Source organism: Artibeus jamaicensis, unplaced genomic scaffold (genome assembly GCF_021234435.1).
Source record: "Artibeus jamaicensis isolate MK-2021 breed Jamaican fruit bat unplaced genomic scaffold, CSHL_Jam_final scaffold_1964, whole genome shotgun sequence".
NCBI classification, from domain to species: Eukaryota; Metazoa; Chordata; class Mammalia; order Chiroptera; family Phyllostomidae; genus Artibeus; species Artibeus jamaicensis.
This window is the reverse complement of record NW_026522030.1, coordinates 12,458,124-12,478,248: the sequence shown is the minus strand read 5'-3', so window position 1 is coordinate 12,478,248 and position 20,125 is coordinate 12,458,124. Positions and strand designations below refer to the sequence as shown.

General features: G+C 40.3%; 1 protein-coding gene and 1 long non-coding RNA gene across 5 annotated transcripts in view; one reads left to right on the top strand and one right to left on the bottom strand.

The window, feature by feature from the left end:
* The window catches only part of LOC128626055 (uncharacterized), a 115,457-nt gene that overhangs the window by 42,381 nt on the left and 52,951 nt on the right, over window positions 1-20,125 (bottom strand). For 2 of the 4 annotated variants that reach the window (XR_008389931.1, XR_008389933.1), the window contains 2 exons: window positions 6,213-6,266; window positions 3,915-4,019 (listed from right to left, as the gene is read on the bottom strand). The exons of the other annotated variants lie outside the window; for them this stretch is intronic. This is a non-coding gene — a long non-coding RNA (uncharacterized LOC128626055). Of the gene's footprint in view, window positions 1-3,914; window positions 4,020-6,212; window positions 6,267-20,125 lie in introns of those variants that run through there. 4 annotated transcript variants of the gene reach the window in all.
* LOC119054707 (LYR motif-containing protein 2-like) lies at window positions 5,777-6,234 on the top strand. Its single transcript, XM_037152722.2, has one exon. The coding sequence runs from the start codon at window positions 5,782-5,784 to the stop codon at window positions 6,046-6,048; it is 267 nt and encodes an 88-aa protein (XP_037008617.2). The 5' UTR covers window positions 5,777-5,781; the 3' UTR covers window positions 6,049-6,234.

Here is a 20,125-nt window from a genome sequence, read left to right as displayed (position 1 = left end):
TCAAATATGAATCTCAATCACAGACATACCTAGAAATAATAAATACTTAGCCAAATATATGGGTGTCCCATTGCCTAGTCAAGTTGACACATATAACTAACCATCACTGAGTGCAATGTGCTACATCACCCATATCTTTCCCTCCTTCTACCTTTAATATTTCCCCCAGCATTTTACATCTCACCCCACTACATTTCTTTCCATCTTTTTTCCATAGTTTCAGATTTGGATCTCAGATTCTGATTCCCTTAACATCATATTAAATACCATTCTCAAATTGCCATGTACAATATTGCTCAACAAATCCTTTTTTTAATTATATTTTATTGATTATACTATTAAAATTGTCCTGATTTTCCCTCTTTGTCCCCCTCCACCTAGCACTACCTACTCCCCCAGGTACTCCTCCCACCACTTTTCATGTCCATGGGTCATGTGTATAAGTTTTTTGGCTACTCCATTTCCTACATTGTATCTTCCATCCCCATGGCTATTTGTACTGCTTAATTCCCTCACCTCTTTACCTATTTTCCCATATCCCCCTCTCATCTGGCAACTATCAAAACATTCTCCGTATCCATGATTCTGTCTCTGTTCTTCTTGTTTGCTTAGTTTGTTTTTTAGGTTCAATTGTTGATAGATATGTATTTTTTGTCATTTTATTGTTTATAATTTCATCTTCTTTTTCTTGAATAAGTCCCTTTAACATTTCATATAATAATGATTTAGCGATGATGAACTCCTTTAGTTTTTTTCTTGTCTGGGTAGCTCTTTATTTGCCCTTTGATTTTAAATGACAGCTTTGCTGGGTAGAGCAATCTGGCTGCAGGTCTCTGCTTTTCATGACTTTGAATATGTCTAGCCTGCAAAGTTTCTTTGACAAATCAGCTGACAGCCTTATGGGAACTTCCTGTAGGTAACTAAGTTGTTTTCTCTTGCTGCTTTAAAGATAAAGAAAGAATCTCTTGGCATTTTAATTCTAATGTGTCTTCAAGTGGGCCTCTGCATACATCTTGTTTGGGATTCTCTTTGCTTTCTGGACTTGCATGTCTATTTCCTTCACCAAATTAGTGAAGTTTTCTTTCTTTGTTTTTTTTTTAAAAGATTTCCAGTTTCTTGCTCTTTCTCTTCTCCTACTGACACCCCTATGATGTGTTGGAATGCATGAAATTGTCCCAGAGGCTGCTTATACTAACCTAATTTTTTGGATTCTTTATTTCTTCTCATTGTTTGATTTATTGTTTTTTGCTTTCTTATGTTCCAAATCATTGATTTGATTCTCAGCTTCATCTACTCTACTGTTATTTCCCTGTACATTGTTCCTTATTTCAATTAGTGCATCCTTCGTTTCTGACTGGATCATTTTTATGCTGCTGAGGCCCTCACTAAGTTCTTTGAGCATCATTATAAACAGTGTTTTGAACTCTGCCTCTGATAGATCACTTATCTCCATTTCTTTTAGCTTTTTTTCTGGAGTTTTGATCTGTTCTTTCATTTGGGGCATGTTTCTTTGTCACTTCATTTTGGCAGCCTCCCTGTGTTTGTTTCTATGTATTAGGTGGAGCTGCTTTGTCTCTATGTCCTGGTAGTATGATCTAATATAGTAGGTGTCCTATAGGGTCCAGTGGCACAGCCTCTCCTATCACTCAAGCTGAATACTCAAGGTATGCCCTTAGTGTGGGCTGAGTTCATCCTCCTCTAGTAGTTGAGCCTCAGTTGCTATTGGAAGATTGATGGGAGGGATTTACTCATATTTTATTACTTGCAGACAACTGCAAGGATTGGCTATGACCACTGACTGCCAACCTCCACCCTCTGTGTAGGATCAGCTATTCAGGGGCAGGGTGGAGTGCTCCAACATGGTCTGTAGATGTCCACTGGGTGTGCTGGCCCTGAAGTTTCCTGAGTGGTGCAGGCCAACATTAGCTACCACCTGTGTTTTGGCCCGGGCCACCCTGCCTGAGTATAAGGCAATCTAAAATGGCTGTTACTTGTGCTGGGCTTGGAGAGTCCCAGGTGAAGCCATGCTGTGAATCTAGACTGGCTGCTGCTAGTGCTAGGCCAGGGGCTCACTGAGGCCAGCTGTTGCTTGTTTTGAGAGTAGTAGTAAGCTGTGAAGCATGAGCCAAGACCAGCCATTCATAAGGAAAAACAGCTTAGATGGGCTTATAAGTTGGGTAGGGCACAGTCTCTGGGGATCTCCTAAGTGGGTCACGTAGTGTTAGCTAGGTTGATGGAGTCTCAGATATGGTACAAGCTTGCCAGCTCTATGGGAAGAGGGTTTAGAAAAGGGGCAATGGCTTCTGCTCACCTTAATGCCAGACACTTCAATTCTTCCTTTGTGCCCCTGGTGCCTCTCAAGCTATTACCCCAGTGCTAGAGCTCAGAGAGAATGAGTCTGAGTAGGTCAGTCCATGTGTAGGTCCTTTAAGAGGAACTTCTTGGGGCTCCAGAAGTTTCTCCCATCAACTCAATCCTTGCTGGGTTTTTGCAGCCAGAAGGTGTGGGGACTTATCTTCCTGGCACTGGAACCCTGGGCTGGGAGGCCTGGTGTGGGGATGGGACTCCTCAGTCCTGACGTATCCCTCCCAAACTTTTATCCATCACGTGTGGGTGAGGGACCAGCCTATTCCACATCTGTGCCCCTTCTATCAGTCTGGATGGATGTGATTTCTTTAATTCCATAGTTGTCAGACTTCCATTCAGCTCGATATCTGACAGTTGTGAGTGATGATTGTTCTACATTTTAGTTGTAGTTTTGATGTGGTTGTGTGAAAAGGTGAGCCATGTCTGCCTATGCTGCCATCTTGACCAGAAGTAACAAATCTTCTTCTAATATAAAATATTAGAATGGAAATTACCAAGAAAAGCATCATATCAAGTACTAGATTTTCATCCATCTATTAATTGGTTCTTTCTATGGTCATTGATTAGTTATTATCTATTTAAATTGTAGTATTAGTTGCCATCTTCTTTATAAGATCATAAACATTTGGAATGAAACTATGCCTAGTCTTCCTTCCATCGGTGGGTCTCTGTCATCTTTAGTGAAGTACAGACATCATAAAATCGAAATCTTGGTATTCTATGTCTATAGCATTTCCCTTTTAACCAGTTTTACAACCCTATTAAAAAGGAAGTTAGGGAGTAAAGGCAGAAGGGTTTTCAGGAACATGTATAAAGGACACATGGACAAAAGGGAGGTGGGATCAAGGGTGGGAAGTGGATATGGCTGGGGTGGGAGTAGTTGTAGGGGGGAAATGGAGACAACTGTACTTGAACAACAATTTTTTTAAAAAGGAAAAAAATAAGGAAGTTAGTCCAGCATGACCAGATTTCAGTGGACCCATCTGGCTCCTAAGGTTCACAATCCATCTCTTTCATAAATTGTGAGAGATTTTTTAAAACTATACTTGGTAAAATTTGCCCCTTTCCCTCATAAATTTGTGCCCACTTCCAAATCAAGTTGTAAGTGGATTAATTAATTGATAATTTGTTGTCTACGGTTAAATCAAATTCTGTACTAGAAACTTGATTGTTGTTGGAGGAATAAACTGGTCCATGTCTTTGGGTAAGTAAGCTTCTCTATCCATAGTTTCAGACTTGAGACTCTTGGGTACCACATCAATCATCTAATATACAATATACTGGGTATCATTCCCAAATGGGAAAAAAATAGGGGCAGGGAGAGGTAAAATTACTTCGCTTACCTGAAGTCAAAGAACTGAACTAAATAATTTTCATTTCCTTCTTGTACTTCTTCCTTCCTCCTTCTATAGTTAAGAAGACTTCACCTTGGGTGAAGTTCAAAACACTTGTCTGGGGCTATTTTAATTTTGCTCCTCCTGTGCTGTGATTCCCTCATGATAGACTTTAGCTTCACTCCTATTCCTATGTGTAAATCTGATTTTTCAGGATAGCAAGATTTAAAAGATAAACTGCATTAATAAATTAGAAAACTGAGTTTCAAAAACACATCAAATTTATTCCATCCAGAGGTTTTGGAAATGCTTGGAAACCTAAAATGAAAAGAAAGCAGTTTCAAAATATGACTCTCACCACAGGAGTGTGTGCAGAAGCAACTCACACAAAAGGGACCCTCTGACCAGCTTTTCTGTCTAAAATGCTCTTCTTGCTTTGGGACTGATCTCAAACTCATTTTCCTGCCCTTGCTTTGTTAAAGGTTCTTAGTAGCCTGGACCATTTCTTTTATTTCTTGTTTGTTTAGGTCTCTGGCTGGTGGCATATGATTCCCTAAATTGGATTATGGTTAAATTGGCTTTTCTCCTCAATCTTTGGTAGCCATCTTCCACCATGAAGAAAAACATTTCCTCTCCTGGCTCAAGTCATTTAATAATGTTCACTCCCAACCAATGAATGCCAGCAATAACTATCTTACTACTGCCTACTGATGGCTCCTATCATTATTAATTCGTCCCACCTTTTAAACCCTTTTTCTACAAATGAACTGACAAAATCAAGTCCCTTTAAATAAAAAACAAAATTGCAGTAAAACTGAGCCTCAGTCTGATCTCAGCCCATTGAATCCATCCAGATGTGCTATAATAGAACTGATTGGGTGATGATTTAGAATAGCCATGTTGACTAAATGTCAGGACTCTGGAATGAATCCCAGTTCTACTCTCAGAGCCCTTGGCAAGCCATTTCTTCTTGCCAAACCTCAGTTCTATAATCTGTATAAAAAGATGGTTTGACCAGAGGGCCCCCTAGGTCCACTTTAGCTCTCCAGTTCTGTGGATCCATGGATCTATTGTAAAGTTGCCCATTATTAACTCATAACCTCTCTGTGTCAGAGCCTGACCCAGCTATTAGCAGTGTAATCACAACTTTGGAGGCAGTGAAAGAATGGGAGTTCTTAAAGACATCAAACCAACTTTCCTTTTTCTCTCTACTATTATCCTTCCAATTCCCTAAATTTTAATGTATTATAGTGAAGCAGCTGCTCTTTTATAGCCTGAATGGCAGTGAGGAGTACTGGAAATGTCATGGCAATGCCTGTCCTCTGTTGATCCAGCCCATATTTACGGATGCAAGAGCTTCAGATAATCATCCCAACTTCTGGGGGTTTGTCTTTGGACTTGGGCCTGTCTTTTAAGCAGGAATAAATGGAGACTTACACTTTCTTGCTGTTTCAAAAAATCTTGGAAACTTTGGGATAAAACCAACCCATAAATGCAAATACCCATGCTCTCTTACACAATACACACTTGTATAGATGTTCATACATATCCTAATGACCATTGGAACAACTACATCATAGGGTAATGCACTCTTCCAAATCATCAGGAGGAAGCCAGTTTTCCAGAATATGAGAATGTCGACTTAAAAGCAGCTAGAAAGATAAAGTCTCCAGGAGGATGCTGACTATTTCCAATGATGGCTTTGGCTAGAGTGGCCCAGTGCATGGTTTTGCCCATGATGTGATTACAAAGTTTAGTCTCTATTTATTGATACATAGCATATTTGAATGGTGGAAAACTTAGGCAAAATGAAGAAGAGATTTACTTGTCACATTTCTTCCAATGTTAACAGCTTTAAATTTTTTTCTGTACAACACGCTATATTTATGAGATAATGAAGGAGTAAGGGTCTGAGGAAATAAAATCAGAAAAGACTTAGCCAAGAGAACAGTAGAGAGCTCTGGCCTTGATGAGACTAAAAAATTTAAAATTCTCAATTCTATTCTACTCTGCAAGCACCAGTTGTTTTTTCAAAAGTTTCCATTCATGGGCTCCAGCCAATCCCCACTTTCTGGAGGACATGGCTGCTTCCCGCTTACCCCCTGCAACACTAACGCTAAAGCAGTTCTTGAGAAGGCAACAAGTTCTCCTTTTCTACCGAAGGATTTTGAAAGCAATCTGGCAAGTTCCAAATGATTCTGATCTCAAATATCTGAAGGGCTGGGCACGGGAAGAATTCAAAAGAAACAAAAATGCCACTGAAGAAGATACAATCCAGATGATGGTTACACAAGGCAACATGCAGCTCAAGGAGTTAGAGAAAACACTTGCTTTAGCAAAAGCTTAATGATGGCATTATTCTGAAAGATTTTCCATCTCCATGTGTTTGGAGGAGCTTAGGCTTAAGGATGGGCAGCCCAAAGTCAACACTCCAGAACATGGAGCATGTCATTGCACAGAGAGCAAAGAAAAGCTGTGTCAGAATAACTACCTTAGCACTGAAAAACATACCTGTATTTTGAAAATGTTTCTGGATTTGTCAGCAGTTTTTGTAAGAAGCAAAACCTAGTACAAAGTATAACAAATGGACAATTAGCACATAAAAAGTTACTCAACACCATTATTCATCAAGGAAATGCAAATCAAAACCTCAGAGAGATACTGCACATCCACCAGAATGGCTATAATTAAACACGGAGATGGTAGCAAGGAATGGTGAAGGTGTGGAGAAATCGGAACCCGCATACAGTGCTGGTGGGAACATAAGGCAGTGCAGCCACTTTGGAAAACAGACTGTCGGTAGCTCAAAAGGGTAAACATAGTTCCCTGATTCAGCAATTTTACGATGAGGTTTGCAACCAAGAGAATTGAAAACACACATACAAATGTTAATAGCAGCATTATTTCATAACAGCCAACAAGTAGAAACAATCCAAATGCCCACCAACTGATAACTGAGTAAAATCTCAGTTATATCTATATAATATAGATATCTATATTGTGGTATATCTATACAATAAAACATTATTCAGCCATAAAAAGTGAAATACTAATACATGCTGCACAGGGATGAAACGTGAAAATATTAAGTTAAAGGAGGCAGTCTTGAAAGATCATATCCTGTATAATTCTCTTCATAGGAAACATGTAGACTGGGAAGAAGGATTAGTGGCTCTGAGTAACTCGTGGAATGGAGAGGAACTCAATAAGGGGTTTTTTTTTCAGGGTGATGAAAATATCCTGAAGGTAGATTTTGGTGTTGGTTGTCCAACGCTACCAATGGTAGTGTGTGAATATACTACCATTGAAATGTATATTTTATATGTATGTGAATTATACCTCAGTAAAGTTGTGTTTCTGGTTTTCAAAAAAAAGTTTCCATTCATTATATTCCAGGGTATGTTGTAATACAAACTTCTAAACAACATGCCAGTTCTATCTCTATTTACACATTCATTCATTCATTCATTCAGTAAATATACTTACCGACTGAGTATTTTGTACAAGGTATTATCTTAAGCATTGTAGAAAGTATAAAGATATGAAAGGCATACCTCTGTCCTTTATGATCTAATTGTCTAGTAGGCAGATACAATAGAAGAACGTATGACTATAATACATCACTCTGCATTGATTATTATGGAATTAATTAAAGAAAAGTCACTTAAAAATACACATTAAGATGTAAACGAATGGAATCTCAGGAAAATAGCATGGGCATAGATGTAGAGGCAAAACATACAAAGCTATTGAAAAAGAGAAAACCACAGGCCCCAAATGGCATTGCTCATGCTGAAAGCTCATGATACTGAACCTAGATTTAATACCTCATGTAATTGAAGTTTCAACCTCTCCCAGAAACAGAATCTTAATCAACTAGTAAGGAATTTTCTGGTTAAGCACCAGCAAAGTAATCTGTCATGGGGGCCTGCTCCATCCCCCTCCCCAAACCCAAAGAAAGACAATCTGCATGATTTAAAAAAAAAACTTGTCATTCACTCCCTGCTCCACCACCCCTCCATCACACAAAAAAGTCCTGGTCTAGAAACAATCTTTCCTTTCCTTTTGTTAATAGCTTCCTTGCTCTACCCTTCTTTCTATAAAAACTTTGTAGAGGACTGGTGTGGTTCAGTTGGTTGGCAGTCTTACTGCAAAGGCAAAGAGAAAGGTCCTGGGTTCGGTGTCTGATCAGGGCTTGGGGTTGGCAGGGCACTGTATGAGAGGCAACTGACACATACTGCTTTCTCCATCTTTCTCCTTCCCTTCCCCCTTTTCTAAAAATAAACAAATAAAATCTTAAAACAAAAACTGCATTTTGTACAACCCCTCAAGTGCCCTTCGACTTGCTGTGGGATGTTGACCAATTCATGAATCACTTAATAAACCTGATTATATCCTCAAAATTAGTTGATTTTTGTTTTTTAATGCTATTTTAGAGGATGACAGAATCAGGGTGGTCGAATATTATAAGAATGGAAGGAGAAAGTCTTGGGAGAGTATGAATATTTTGAGGAAGATTACCAGTGACTTTAAATCTCACACTGACAAATCTGGCCTTTATTTACTAGAAATGAGAAGTCAGTGATGATTTTAAACAGGTGTTGATTTGGGCAGAGTGCTGCTTTCAGAATACCGATCTCAAAGCTAGGGGCAGTACTGATTGAAGTCAAGAGAGCTTGGGGTCATGGTGATCAATTATAAGGCTCTTTCAGTCAATTCAATGCAAGATAATCATGACTTCATTTTGGCTGGTAGAGATAAGAAGGCAAATTAATTAATAACTGCACCAACAGATGTGAAAGAATTAGACAGCATATATATTGAATGAGGAAGCAGGAGGTAGAGAAGACTCTGGCATTTTAAACTGCAATAAGAGAAACCAAATGGCTCCACTGAGGGACAGCCAGTGTATGAGGGATGATATTAACCCAATGTTAAACATTTAAAGAGTTTAAAAATATTTCTCACTGAGCCTGTGAGAAATCTCCCTTTTCAAACTTAGACTTGAATTATGAAGTAGTAAAATCTGGTGATATCTTCCCATTGTTTGTTTATAAATCTATTCTAAATTCCAAACAAAAAGGAAAATAGAAGCACTTCATGTTTACTTTGTCTACTCACCAATAAAACTGATTATCCAACACCCATTCACGTCTATTGCCTTATCCGCATTGCTGACAATAATCGAAACACAGCACAAAATGGGTTCGTGAAGCATCTTTATCCTTGCTTCCACAAGGCTGCAAGTGATAGCTTCAGGATAACCAACAATTGGAGAAAATGCTCCCAGACTGGATTGAAAAGTCATTAGCATCAAGCCCAGAAAAAGACTTTCTATTATCAGTGGTCATGGGAATAAATGACTCCCCAAGGAAATGGTGTGTTTTCTTAATAGTTCACACATTATCCAGGTTACTTCAATCAAGTGGGACAGAGCTAGCAGGGATACAGATTACTGCAATGGTGGCAGAGACAAAGCTTCTATGAAAAAGAAAATTCCAGGTGTGAATGAAGTTAAAGGTTAATTTTTTAAATAGGAAAAAGGAGGGGGCTTACAGCTTGAAATACATTTGCTTATGCTTTTATTCCGTTACAATGCCCGATCTCCTAAAGATGGTAAATGGTAGCGGGGAGGGTGATCTAAAAGCCAGTCTCCAGTCTCTAATCTTGCCTTGTAGTAACCTTTGGGGCAGAGTTCTTAACCCTACATCTTGTGGGAAATAAAGGTATTAGAACAAAACACTAGGAACATGAGAGTTCCTCCTCACTTTTGAGCTATCTTTCAGCAAACAGAGTTCTGTTTATATTGGAAGCATCCATTTCACCTTCTGCTTGGAATCAGCTATAGAGAAGAATCTGCACACCTAGGCAAACTGTGAGTCAAGCATACAGTTCTGGTTTGGCTTCAAATCCTCTGATCAAAACACACTGTGGGGAAAACATGAGCTCTTCACTCAGATGCTGTCAGCCAGTTATGACTCCACTAGCCCCAGAGGAGGAGTGGAACCCACATTTTCTATGGCCTTTCAACAACGTTCAGGGGGGTTTTCCTCCAGCTTTGATAGGTGACATATCTGAGCAAAGACTCATGCCACTTGTAATTAATTAGTATTCATGACAGTAAAGTCCATAATTTAAGAGTTGGTCATTCATTTCACTCATTCAACATGGATAAAGACCCTGGTGTTTAATTACATGAATCACAACTCACACTTGCATCCCAGGTAATGGTGAACAATGAATTCCACAGTCATTGTCAGCTCATACTCACCAGCCAACACTTGAGTTCTCTGTTGATGTTATCCCCAGTAACAGAGAAGGAAACTGAGGATTGGACAGATTAAATGATTGATCCAAGGTCTCACAACTAGCAGGAAGCAAAACAAAGACTTTAACCCAAATCTTCTGAGTCTAAATCCCTTGGATTTTTTCTTATTATCTCACATAGTAATTAGAAGTCATGTGCATTAATTGGTACAAACACCAAATATAAAATCCCACATAATCTCTAATTGTCCCAAATGCATACTCTACACTGGGCAAGTTCCACTTCGGAAAAAATAAGTGAGGCTGTTTTTTGGCATATGCAATAAAAATGCCCAGTTGAGCCACTGAGTTTTTCCACTGTCAGTGGATTTCTTGGCAGTAAGCCATTTATTTAATTCATTCCATATAAAACCAGTATTTACTGAGTGTCTACTTTGTTCTAGACATGATGTTAATTATATGAATTAAGTTCACATTTGCATCTCAGTTGATGGTGAATACATTTTTTTCTTTTATATATAACTTAGGTAAGGTAATTCATGTGAGTTGTAGATGTATTGAGAATGGTGCTTCACCAGTGGAATTGAAAGCAGGCTAGTTGAATAACTATTACGAGGCCCTTGCTTTAAGGCTGCCCTTGAAGGTGTGCTGTGGATTTCCAACATGCTTAATGACTGATCCTTCTGCCAGCATGGAGCCCTGTTGAAAAAGGAATAAGTATTGCCTTTAGACTTGGCACAAGAACCAAATAACTGCCAGGAAATCAATAATGTGGCATCACTCAGAACATGTTGGGTAGACAAGAAATGCTGAACACAGATAGGAATGGAGAACTTTCCCTGGATTTGAAGTCAGAAGATCAGGATTCCAGTTCTGGCTCTTTCCCTTATCAATGGAGAAACCTTGGAAAAATTACTTAACCTGTCTGAGCTTCAGTTTTCTCCTCTGTAGAATGGGGATACTAATAGTACCGATGCAACAAAGAGATTGCAGAAGATAGCCAAAATTCTTTTTCTTCCAGGGAGTGCTAATAGGAAATGTTCAGATAGGCTTAAATCATACTCCAGCTTTTGCTCCCGGTCTCCCATTTGCATGTGACCTTGGAGTTTGGTGAGGGCAGGAGGTCTGGAAAATACTCCCTCCTTTAGCACAGCAACTGACACACTGCTGGTGATGAGTACATTTTTGTTAAACAACAGTGTGCATCGTCCCTTCTCTTCCCTCTATTTGCTTGTTTTTTTACCTCTTCTTACTTATCCCCAGAAGTCATGGTTGCTTTATTAGAAAGAAGCAGGAAGGGTTGCTTTGGAAGGAATCACTATCATATGCCTTCTTTTTTTTTAAGATTTTTTTATATTATTATTTTTTTTATTGATTATGCCATTACATTTGCTCTATTCCCCCCCTCCATTCCCCTCCACCCTGCATACCCCTCCCCCACCATTTCCTCCTTTAGTTCATGAACACGTGTCTCAAATTCTTTAGATTCTGTATTTCCCCTACTATTCTTACCCTCCCCCCTATCTATTTTCTATCTACTGTCTATGCTACTTATTTTCTGTACCTTCTCCCCCCTTCTCCTCCTCCCACTCCCCTGTTCCTAACCCTTTATATTGCTTTTCTTTGGGATGGCCAGAGAGCTCTCTTGAGCTAGTTGGATAAGACCACTAAGTCAACTGAGAATATTGACTACCAACCAGGCAGCTACATTTCAATTCTCTGACATAAAGGGGGTTATTACAATTTTTTAAATAAGCGAAACTCCTAACCAAGAGAGAGTAAAAAGTTTAGCCTGGCTGAATTTGGAACCAGCTGTAAACTAGTGAAAGAAGGAAGAGGAAAACTCTCAAACAGACTATATCAATAGTTTCCGTGTGAGGAGGCTCAAAGAGTCTGGCCTAAAGCTTGAGCTGCCACAGCAGTGAAACTGTTTCTAATTTTAGAAATATTAAATAACTGATAATGACATGACCTTGTTAAAGAACCATGTTGGGAAAGAAAAAAAAAGGACACTGTTAAAAATAGCATGCAGTCTTTCAGCTGAACATTCCAGGTAAAATATGGGTTCACATCCATAATATAGGCTCCAAATGCTGAGACACCCACATTGCTGCCAAATGTGTCAAGTCCAAGGCTCTTGTATATTCTGGAAGATATCCATTTTAAGTACCCAGGAGGGTGCCTTTTAGCATCCTTAAGGTGTGAGAGAAGATATAAGCACTGGGAGAACAAAGAGAAATAGGACAGAGTCCTTGTTCTTAAGGGGAAAAAGTCTAGTCAACAGCCCAGTGGTGATTCCAAAACATCATAATTTTAATATGTGAGGCTGGTACTGCAGCCCATAAAACCAACCTGGGGAAAAGCAGCCCCGTGCATTGCCTGGGAACGTCTGTAATGCCGCTGCTGGAATCATATCAAACAGCAATCTGAAATGCAAAACCTAAATAAAGCCAGCAGGCTGGCCCCACTCTGGGAGGACAGAGAAACAGAAGACGTGGCGGGCCTGGAAGGTGGGCAGAACCCCAGGCGGCATCCCCAGTCTGCCCAACCCCGCAGATAATGCACCTCTATGGCTTGGCTACCTCGAGGATCATTAAATGCTTTTAGCAAAGCTGTCTCCTAGGAGTAACCAGCTTTGAAAGCCAAATTGAAAAAGGTCCATCTGATCATGTAATTGGAGAGAAAGTCGGATTCATGCCATGATAACACATTAGAGGCATTTGGAGATGAAAGAAAGTAAGAGGTGGTCTAATAATTAGCGGGGGTCGGCGAGTAGGGAGATGTGGTGCCTCTGGAGGTAACACTGAACTTCATTTAATTTCAGATGCCACCAGTCTCTCCCGATGTGACTCAGGAGGAGTCACAGGAGGAGTTTGCCAAGCATACCTTGGTGAAATTTCATCTCAATTTCTATTATCTACAAAATCTCGAGCCATACAGTATAGAGGAATGACTCTCAACAGAGGGTCATTTTGCCCACCAGGGAACATTTGGAGAGGTCTGAAGACATTTTGGTTATCCCAACTGGGAAGGGATTCTCCAGGCACCCAATGGATAAATGCCAGGATGCTGCTAAACATCCCATAATGTAAGACACAACAAAGAATTATTCAGCCCAAATGTCAATAGTGCTGAGGTTGAGAAACCCTGGTTTGGAATAATAACCAGAACCCTGGGTGTGTTCTGACCTTTTGTGCTTTGCAAGCTTATTTTCTTTTATTTATTTCATTTTATTTTATCTTTGTACCTTGAAAGACCACAGCCATTTAAGACAAAAGGAAATGATTTATTTCATCATCATTACAGTAATGAAAAAATCCCAGCAATTAAGAAGTTGTTCCAATGGTGTTTACTCATTTCCACTAAAGGGTCTAGTAGAATGGAGAACTTGGAAAAGGGTAGGGGGCTACTGTAACAGAGTGTCATATTATTTTTTCATTTTGTTCCTGTGTTTGAGGGAAACACAGGAACAAAAGTGAAAAAAGTATGTCTCTGGGACCATACGACCTGAAACAATGTTTTGGAAAAGCAAAATGTGAGGATGTAGATTTCCTATTTGCTAGGAGTGGGCAGGGTCCCCGCTGCTACCTGCAAAGATCTTCTTCAATGGTAGAGTGGATTATGCAATTCTCTTCTAGAAGTCTTTGATGGTTCCACATCACACACAACGCAAATATTATGCCCTTCCCCAGGATATGGCTCCTGCCCATCTTTCCAACCATACCATCTCCTGGATTTCCCCAACTCTGTCTTTTACCTCAATCATACTGAATTTCTTATCTTTCCCAGAATATAACAATCCTATCATATTTGCTTTCTTCTTTTAAACACGGGAGCTTTCCTCTGCCTGCAAAGCCTCCCACTCTGTTTTTCATCTAATCCCTAGCATTTTCAAATACTTATCTCAAATATTTTCTCACCTGAAACCCATCCCTCCCCAATACCTTAGCCTGAGTCTGGCACCCCTCTTATGGACTCCCAGAAGCACCTACATCTCTACCTCTAATATATCACCTGTCATTCTGAATTTCAACTAACTGTGCATTGTCTCTGGGCACTGTTTGTCTCTGAGCGTACACCAACCCTTATACCCCTTCCCAGGCCTAGTGTGGAGTTTGGATCCCTGACAAACTTTCAACAAGTATTTGAGGAAGAAATAGGGAAAAAAGTAGAGAGGGAGGGGGAGTACCAAAAAGAGAAAGAAGGAGGGGGAAGGAAGGAGGAGGAGGGAGGGAAAGAGGAAGAGAGGGAGACAGGAGAAGGAAGGAGGGAAGAAAGCAGATTGGGAGGAGGGAATTAAGGGAGGGAAGGAGAGGGAATGAAGGAGGGAAGGAGAGGAGGAGGAGGGATAGACGGAGGGGAGAGTGAGAAAAGGAGGAGAGAGGGAAGGAGAAGGATAAACTCTGCTCTTGTCTCTTGCTCAGAAGAAATTTCTCTGATCTCTGAGACTTAAGTCAAATCCCTGCCTCACGTCTTTTGAAAAACCACATAACTCTCTTTCCTAGAACTTTCCACATTTGTCACTGTACATTCATTTGCATGAGCATTATCACTAGGTTATAAGCTCCATGAGGTCAATGTCTATGGTTCCATGAACCATTGTGCCTTCAATACATAGTGTGTGTATACAAATTATTCGCTAAATAAATGAAAAGGTGGCAGACTGACTGGGCAGAGCCAGGAGCTAATTTTCTTAATAAAAAGTCAGCCTCTCTGTTGTTTTGTTGTTTTGTTTTGGGGTTTTTTTTTAGAAATACATCTGGGAGGTTAGATAAGGTCTTTTTCCTCCACCTCAATTTGTCCATATAAAAAAAAAAGTCTCCTGGCTCTGGGTAGAACTGTTCTAAAGTGTTCAAGACAGTGGCATATACATTCTCACTTTAAAAGTCAATCCCAGGAGCAATTTATTACAGGGAAATTTCCTGGACTCCAAGAAGCACCTTGAAGTCAGGAGATGATTAATTTGATATAACTGAAGAGCTGCAAACATCTGCTCCCCGTTGACATCTGCCTCTCATTAAGTTACAGCCCTCTGTCTCCCTCTGCAATGGGAGGCTGGCTTGTGTGTTGATCTGGTAACTCTAATTATATGGTAAGCCCCGTGCTCAAGGCACTTGTGCCAGCCACCTGGTGGGGGCTCAATAAAAACTTGCTTGAGTGCATTGTACTCCAGATTCACCGGAGCACTTTGTAAGTCCTCCACCACTCCTAAATAAGAGAAATAAAAAATAGTAATGAGGTTGGTGAGCACATTTTCATCTTGAGGACCTGGTTAAGGCTGTGTCTGGATAAAAATCAGACCCTTGGTTGATTCAAATAAACAGATCAATTCCACGAAAGGGCTTCTAAATCTATTATTTTGGCATCAGGTTTTATAATAGCTCTTTAATTGATATCTCTTACTCCATTATCCCTTTTCCACCAATTCTATCAATGTAATTGTGCTAAAACATTTTTCCGGTACTGAGTCATCCTACTCAGAAACCTCAGAGGCTCTGCCTCTGTGAGCACGTACTACCTTCCTAATCTCGACTTCTAAGCCCTCCACCGCCTGTAATAAACCAAACCTCTGTCCCAGGACTCTCCTTCAGACAGCCTAGTCTTCTGACATTTGCTATGACTTCTTGCTTCCAAATTCTGTTTGTGCTCTTCCACCTTCATACCATAGCTTATGTTTAACAACTCACATAAAGCACACATATCATATAGTGCCATCTTTTTTATATTTTATTGATTATGTCATTATAATTGTCCCATTCCCCCCCTTTGTTCCCCTCCACCCTGCAAACCCCCTCCCACCCACATTCCCCCTCTTTAGTTCATGTCCACGTGTCATAAGTTCTTTAGCTTCTACATTTCCCATACTACTCCTGCCCTCCCCCTATTTTCTCCCCACCGTCTATGCTACTTATTCTCTGTACCTTCTCCTCCTCCCCTCCTCCTCCCACTCCCCTGTTGCTAACCCTCCATGTGATCTCCATTTCTGTGGCTCTGCTCCTGTTCTAGCTGTCTGCTCAGTTTGCTTTTGTTTTAGGTGTGGTTGTTAATAACTGTGAGTTTGCTGTCCTTTCACTGTTCATATTTTTTTATCTTCTTTTTCTTAGATAAGTCCCTTTAACATTTCATGTAATAAGGGCTTGCTGATGATGAACTCCTTGAACTTGACCTTATCTGAGAAGTGCTTTATCTGCCCTTCCATTCTAAATGAAAGCTTTGTTGGATAGAGAAATCTTGGATGAAGGTCCTTGCCTTTCATGATTTGAAATACTTCTTGCCAGCCCCTTCTTGCCTGTAAGGTCTCTTTTGAGAAATCACTTGACAGTCTTGTGGGAACTCCTTTGTAGGTGATTGTCCCCTTATCTCTTGCTGCTTCTAGAATTATCCCCTTCATTTTAATCTTGGCTAATGTAATTATAATGTGTCTTGGTGTGTTCCTCCTTGGGTCCCCCTTCTTTGGGGCCCTCTGAGCTTCCTGGATTTCCTGGAAGTCTATTTTTTTGCCAGATTGGGGAAGTTCTCCTTTATTATTTGTGCAAATAAGTTTTGTTGCTCTTCCTCTTCACCTTCTGGTACCCTTATAACTTGGATGTTGAAACACTTAAAGAACCTGGAGGTTCCTAAGCCTCTCTTTATTTTTTTGAGTTCTCGTTTCTTCATTCTTTTCTGTTGGCTGTTTCTTTCTTTCTTCTGGTCAACTCCATTGATAGGAGTCCCAGTTTTCTTCCCATCACTATTGGTTCCCTGTGCACTTTCCTTCATTTCACTTACTGTAGCCTTCATTTTTTCATCTAATTTGCAACCAAAATCAACCAGTTCTGTGAGCATCCTGATCACCAGTGTTGTAAATTGTGCATCTGACAAGTTGGCTATCTCTTGGCCATTTAAAAGTATTGGCTCTAGGGCTTTGATCTGTTCTTCCATTTGAGCCATAATGTTTTGGTCTGTTCCTGCCTGTTATGTAGGAGGGGCAAAACCTTAGGTGTTCACCAGAGCAGGGTAACTCAGTGGCTGGGTTGTGACGCTGTGTGTGGGGGCGGGGTCAGAGAGGGAGCAATGGCACTTGCTTCTTTTGTATTTCAGTCCCTTCCACCGCTTCCCACAAGCAAATTGTTCCCCTCTGGTGCTGGTTTCCAGGCGGTAGGCTTGTGTATGTTCTAGGACTGTGTGGGTCTCTCCAACAAACTCTCCTGTGAGGCTAGGAGTCTCTCCCAGCACCTCAGTCCCAACAAGTTTTTTCAATCAGTGGTATTAGGCTTTATTTCTTGGCCCTGGGGCCCTGGGGCCCTGGGGTCCTGGGTCATGCAGTCTGTCTTGCTGCCCATTTTCGTCTGGTTTATCTGCGTGCAAATGTGTGACTGTGCTCATCCAACCACCTTGTGCACCTTACTGAGTCTGCTCGTTTTCTCCCCTCGCCCGGGGTCTGCCAGCCAGTGCTCTTCCCTGCCACGACCCCTCTCCACTGGCTGCCGACTCCGCCCCTCTTACTGGTCTGGATGAATGGTTGTTGGATTTCTGTACAGTTCAATTTTTCTGCTTGTTCTGGTTGTGTTTTTGTTTCTAAATCTTTGTTGTCCTTAATTCTGGTTGTGCAAGGAGGCACAGTATTTCCACCAAGGCTTCCATCTTGACCAGAAGCCTGCCCATATAGTGCCATTTTAATACAGTGCTTTGTCAAATGAACATCAACCCAGACCACAAAATGTAAAGTTAATTAAATCTATGCAGTTATCCTTCATAAAAACACCAAAAAGGAGAACATGTCCATAACATATAGAAAAATGTCCTAAAACTTTTCTTCTCCTTTCCTTCCTCTCATTTTCCCCATGGGTCAAGGCTGGCCCAGTCTGTCTTCTCCCTGACTCTAAGTTTCTACTCCAAGCTTTCCTCTGAACCCAGATTGAGGTCTTTTGTCTCCCTGCCTGACCAAGCTCTTCTACAGTACTTTCCTTTATCTATGCAGGATATATTTCAAGACCCACAGTGGATGCCTGAAACCACAGATAATTCCAAACCTGATATGTATGTATTTTTTCTATACATACATACCTTTGCACTTAAGAAATACTTGTGGTCTCACTTTGGTGTGTTCAAATTGCCAGCATCACTACTCTTATGCTTTGGGACCATTGTAAAATAAAACAAGGGCGACTTGAACACAAGTACTGTGATACTGCAACAGTCCATCTAATAACTGAGAAGGCTACTAAGTGACAGTGACAGGCAAGGAGCACATCCAGCCTGGATAGTCTGGACAAAAGGATGATTCAGGTCCTGGGCAAGACAGGGTAGAAATCATGAGATTTCATCACACTGCTCAGTATGGTACATGATTTAAAACATATGAATTGTTTATTTCTGGAGTTTTCCATTTAATATTTTCAGAATGCTCTTGGCCATGGGTAACTAAGACTCCAGAAATTGAAACCTTGAATAAGGAGGAGCTACCGTATATCATTTCAGCCTGACCCACCAAAAAAACAAACAAACAAAAAATATTCCTCATTAGAAGACAGGGTAAGGGGAAAAGGCCATAAAAAAAGGTGTTTAATATAATTTGTCTTAGTCCCATCACATTCACAGTGTACACTCGGCATAAATGCCCTTTGCTCCTTTCTAATCGTCAATACCCCATTCAATCACCAAAGCTCAAGAACAAAAGATTCTTCCTCTTTGAGTCATTCCATGATGCCTCCTTAGAGCATTTCATACCTTTTGTCTTGTCTATTAGCTTTTGGAAAAAACATCTTATTTTTACTTTTGAAAATTGGGACTCAAATCATCGGGCAAATCCTTATTTACCCCTCAATACTCAGCTAAAATTACTTCTTTGGAAATTACTTTTCTCACTGTCTTTCCATCCTTAGTTTGGCCATCTCTTCAATGCCACACAAACCAATACTAAATTGATACATCACAAAGAAATTCAGTGAAAACCTTCACCCATTCAGGCTCCTATGACAAAATACAGCGAACAAGGTAGCTTGTAAACAAAAGAAATGTGTTTGTTACAGCTCTGGAGACTGGGAAGTCAAATATCAAGGCTCTAGTAGCTTTGGTGTCTTGTGGTAGCCTTCTTCCCAGCTCAGAGACAGCTCTCTTCTCATTGTGTCCTTGTGTGGTAGAAGAACTAAACAAGCTTTCTGGGGTCTGCTTGATAAGGGCACTAATCCCATTCATAAGGACTCTGCCCTTGTGACCTAATCATCTCCAAGGGCCCCACCTCCAAATAACAACACATAAAGGGTTAGGTTTCAACATGTGAAGTACGGGTGGAAGGCATTTTTATATTCAGTCTACAGCAGTAGACTCTTTACTATCTATATTGTTTCCTGTCATTCCAAACACATATACACCTTGAAAATAGAGGCATCTCTTGGTCATCTTACAGCTCCAAATTTATCCGAGTACTTGGCCTAAAGTATGTTCTCAGAAAGTGTGTGTACAGTGACATGTTTGCTAGTTTGTGTATTCTCCATAATAACTAGTCCTGTGCTTTTACTCATACTAGATGCTCAAAGAGTATATTTAGAATTGAATTAAGCATCTATGAAACATTCAGCTTGATTGAATTTTCTTTTCTTGACATAACTCTTCATGATGATCTAAAAATGTTTTTCATGTTAAAAATGGTGGAGAGAAAACAAAGGATTAAAAATAAACTGGTTTGACCAGTTTCTTGCCCTCTGGGTTCAAAGCCAAGTTTGCAGCTTTGTCTCCATAGGGAATCACATACTCAGGCAAAGCTAACAGGCTGTGTAGGTCCTTCTGCCACAACCTGCAAGGCTGAGAGACCTTTCATTTTTGTATTAGAATATTTTGTTATACTAGGCTCATGTGGCTCCTTTGGTTAATGGTGACAGGAAATGTGACTCCAGGGCTGCATAACCATGAATACTACTGGCCTAGAAGCTGGAACAGATTGATATGATTGGCAAACCCCACCTAGCCTGCTCTTTGAAAGAAGTGAGAGAAAATACAGTGAATAAACTTAATCACTTTTATGAATTGTACAGTTACTCGCCAGCACCCCTGGACTGCTCTCCAGGCTCCGTAACTTAGACCCAACCCACAGAGATGGGCTCATTGACTATGCTTCCGATGTATGATGGCAAAAATCTACACACAAAATTCACTAATTCTTTTAAAATTCACTTCCC

Excerpts from the sequence above, each read along its gene's own strand:
- LOC119054707 (XM_037152722.2), top strand. The coding sequence starts at position 5,782 with ATGGCTGCTTCCCGCTTACCCCCTGCAACACTAACGCTAAAGCAGTTC.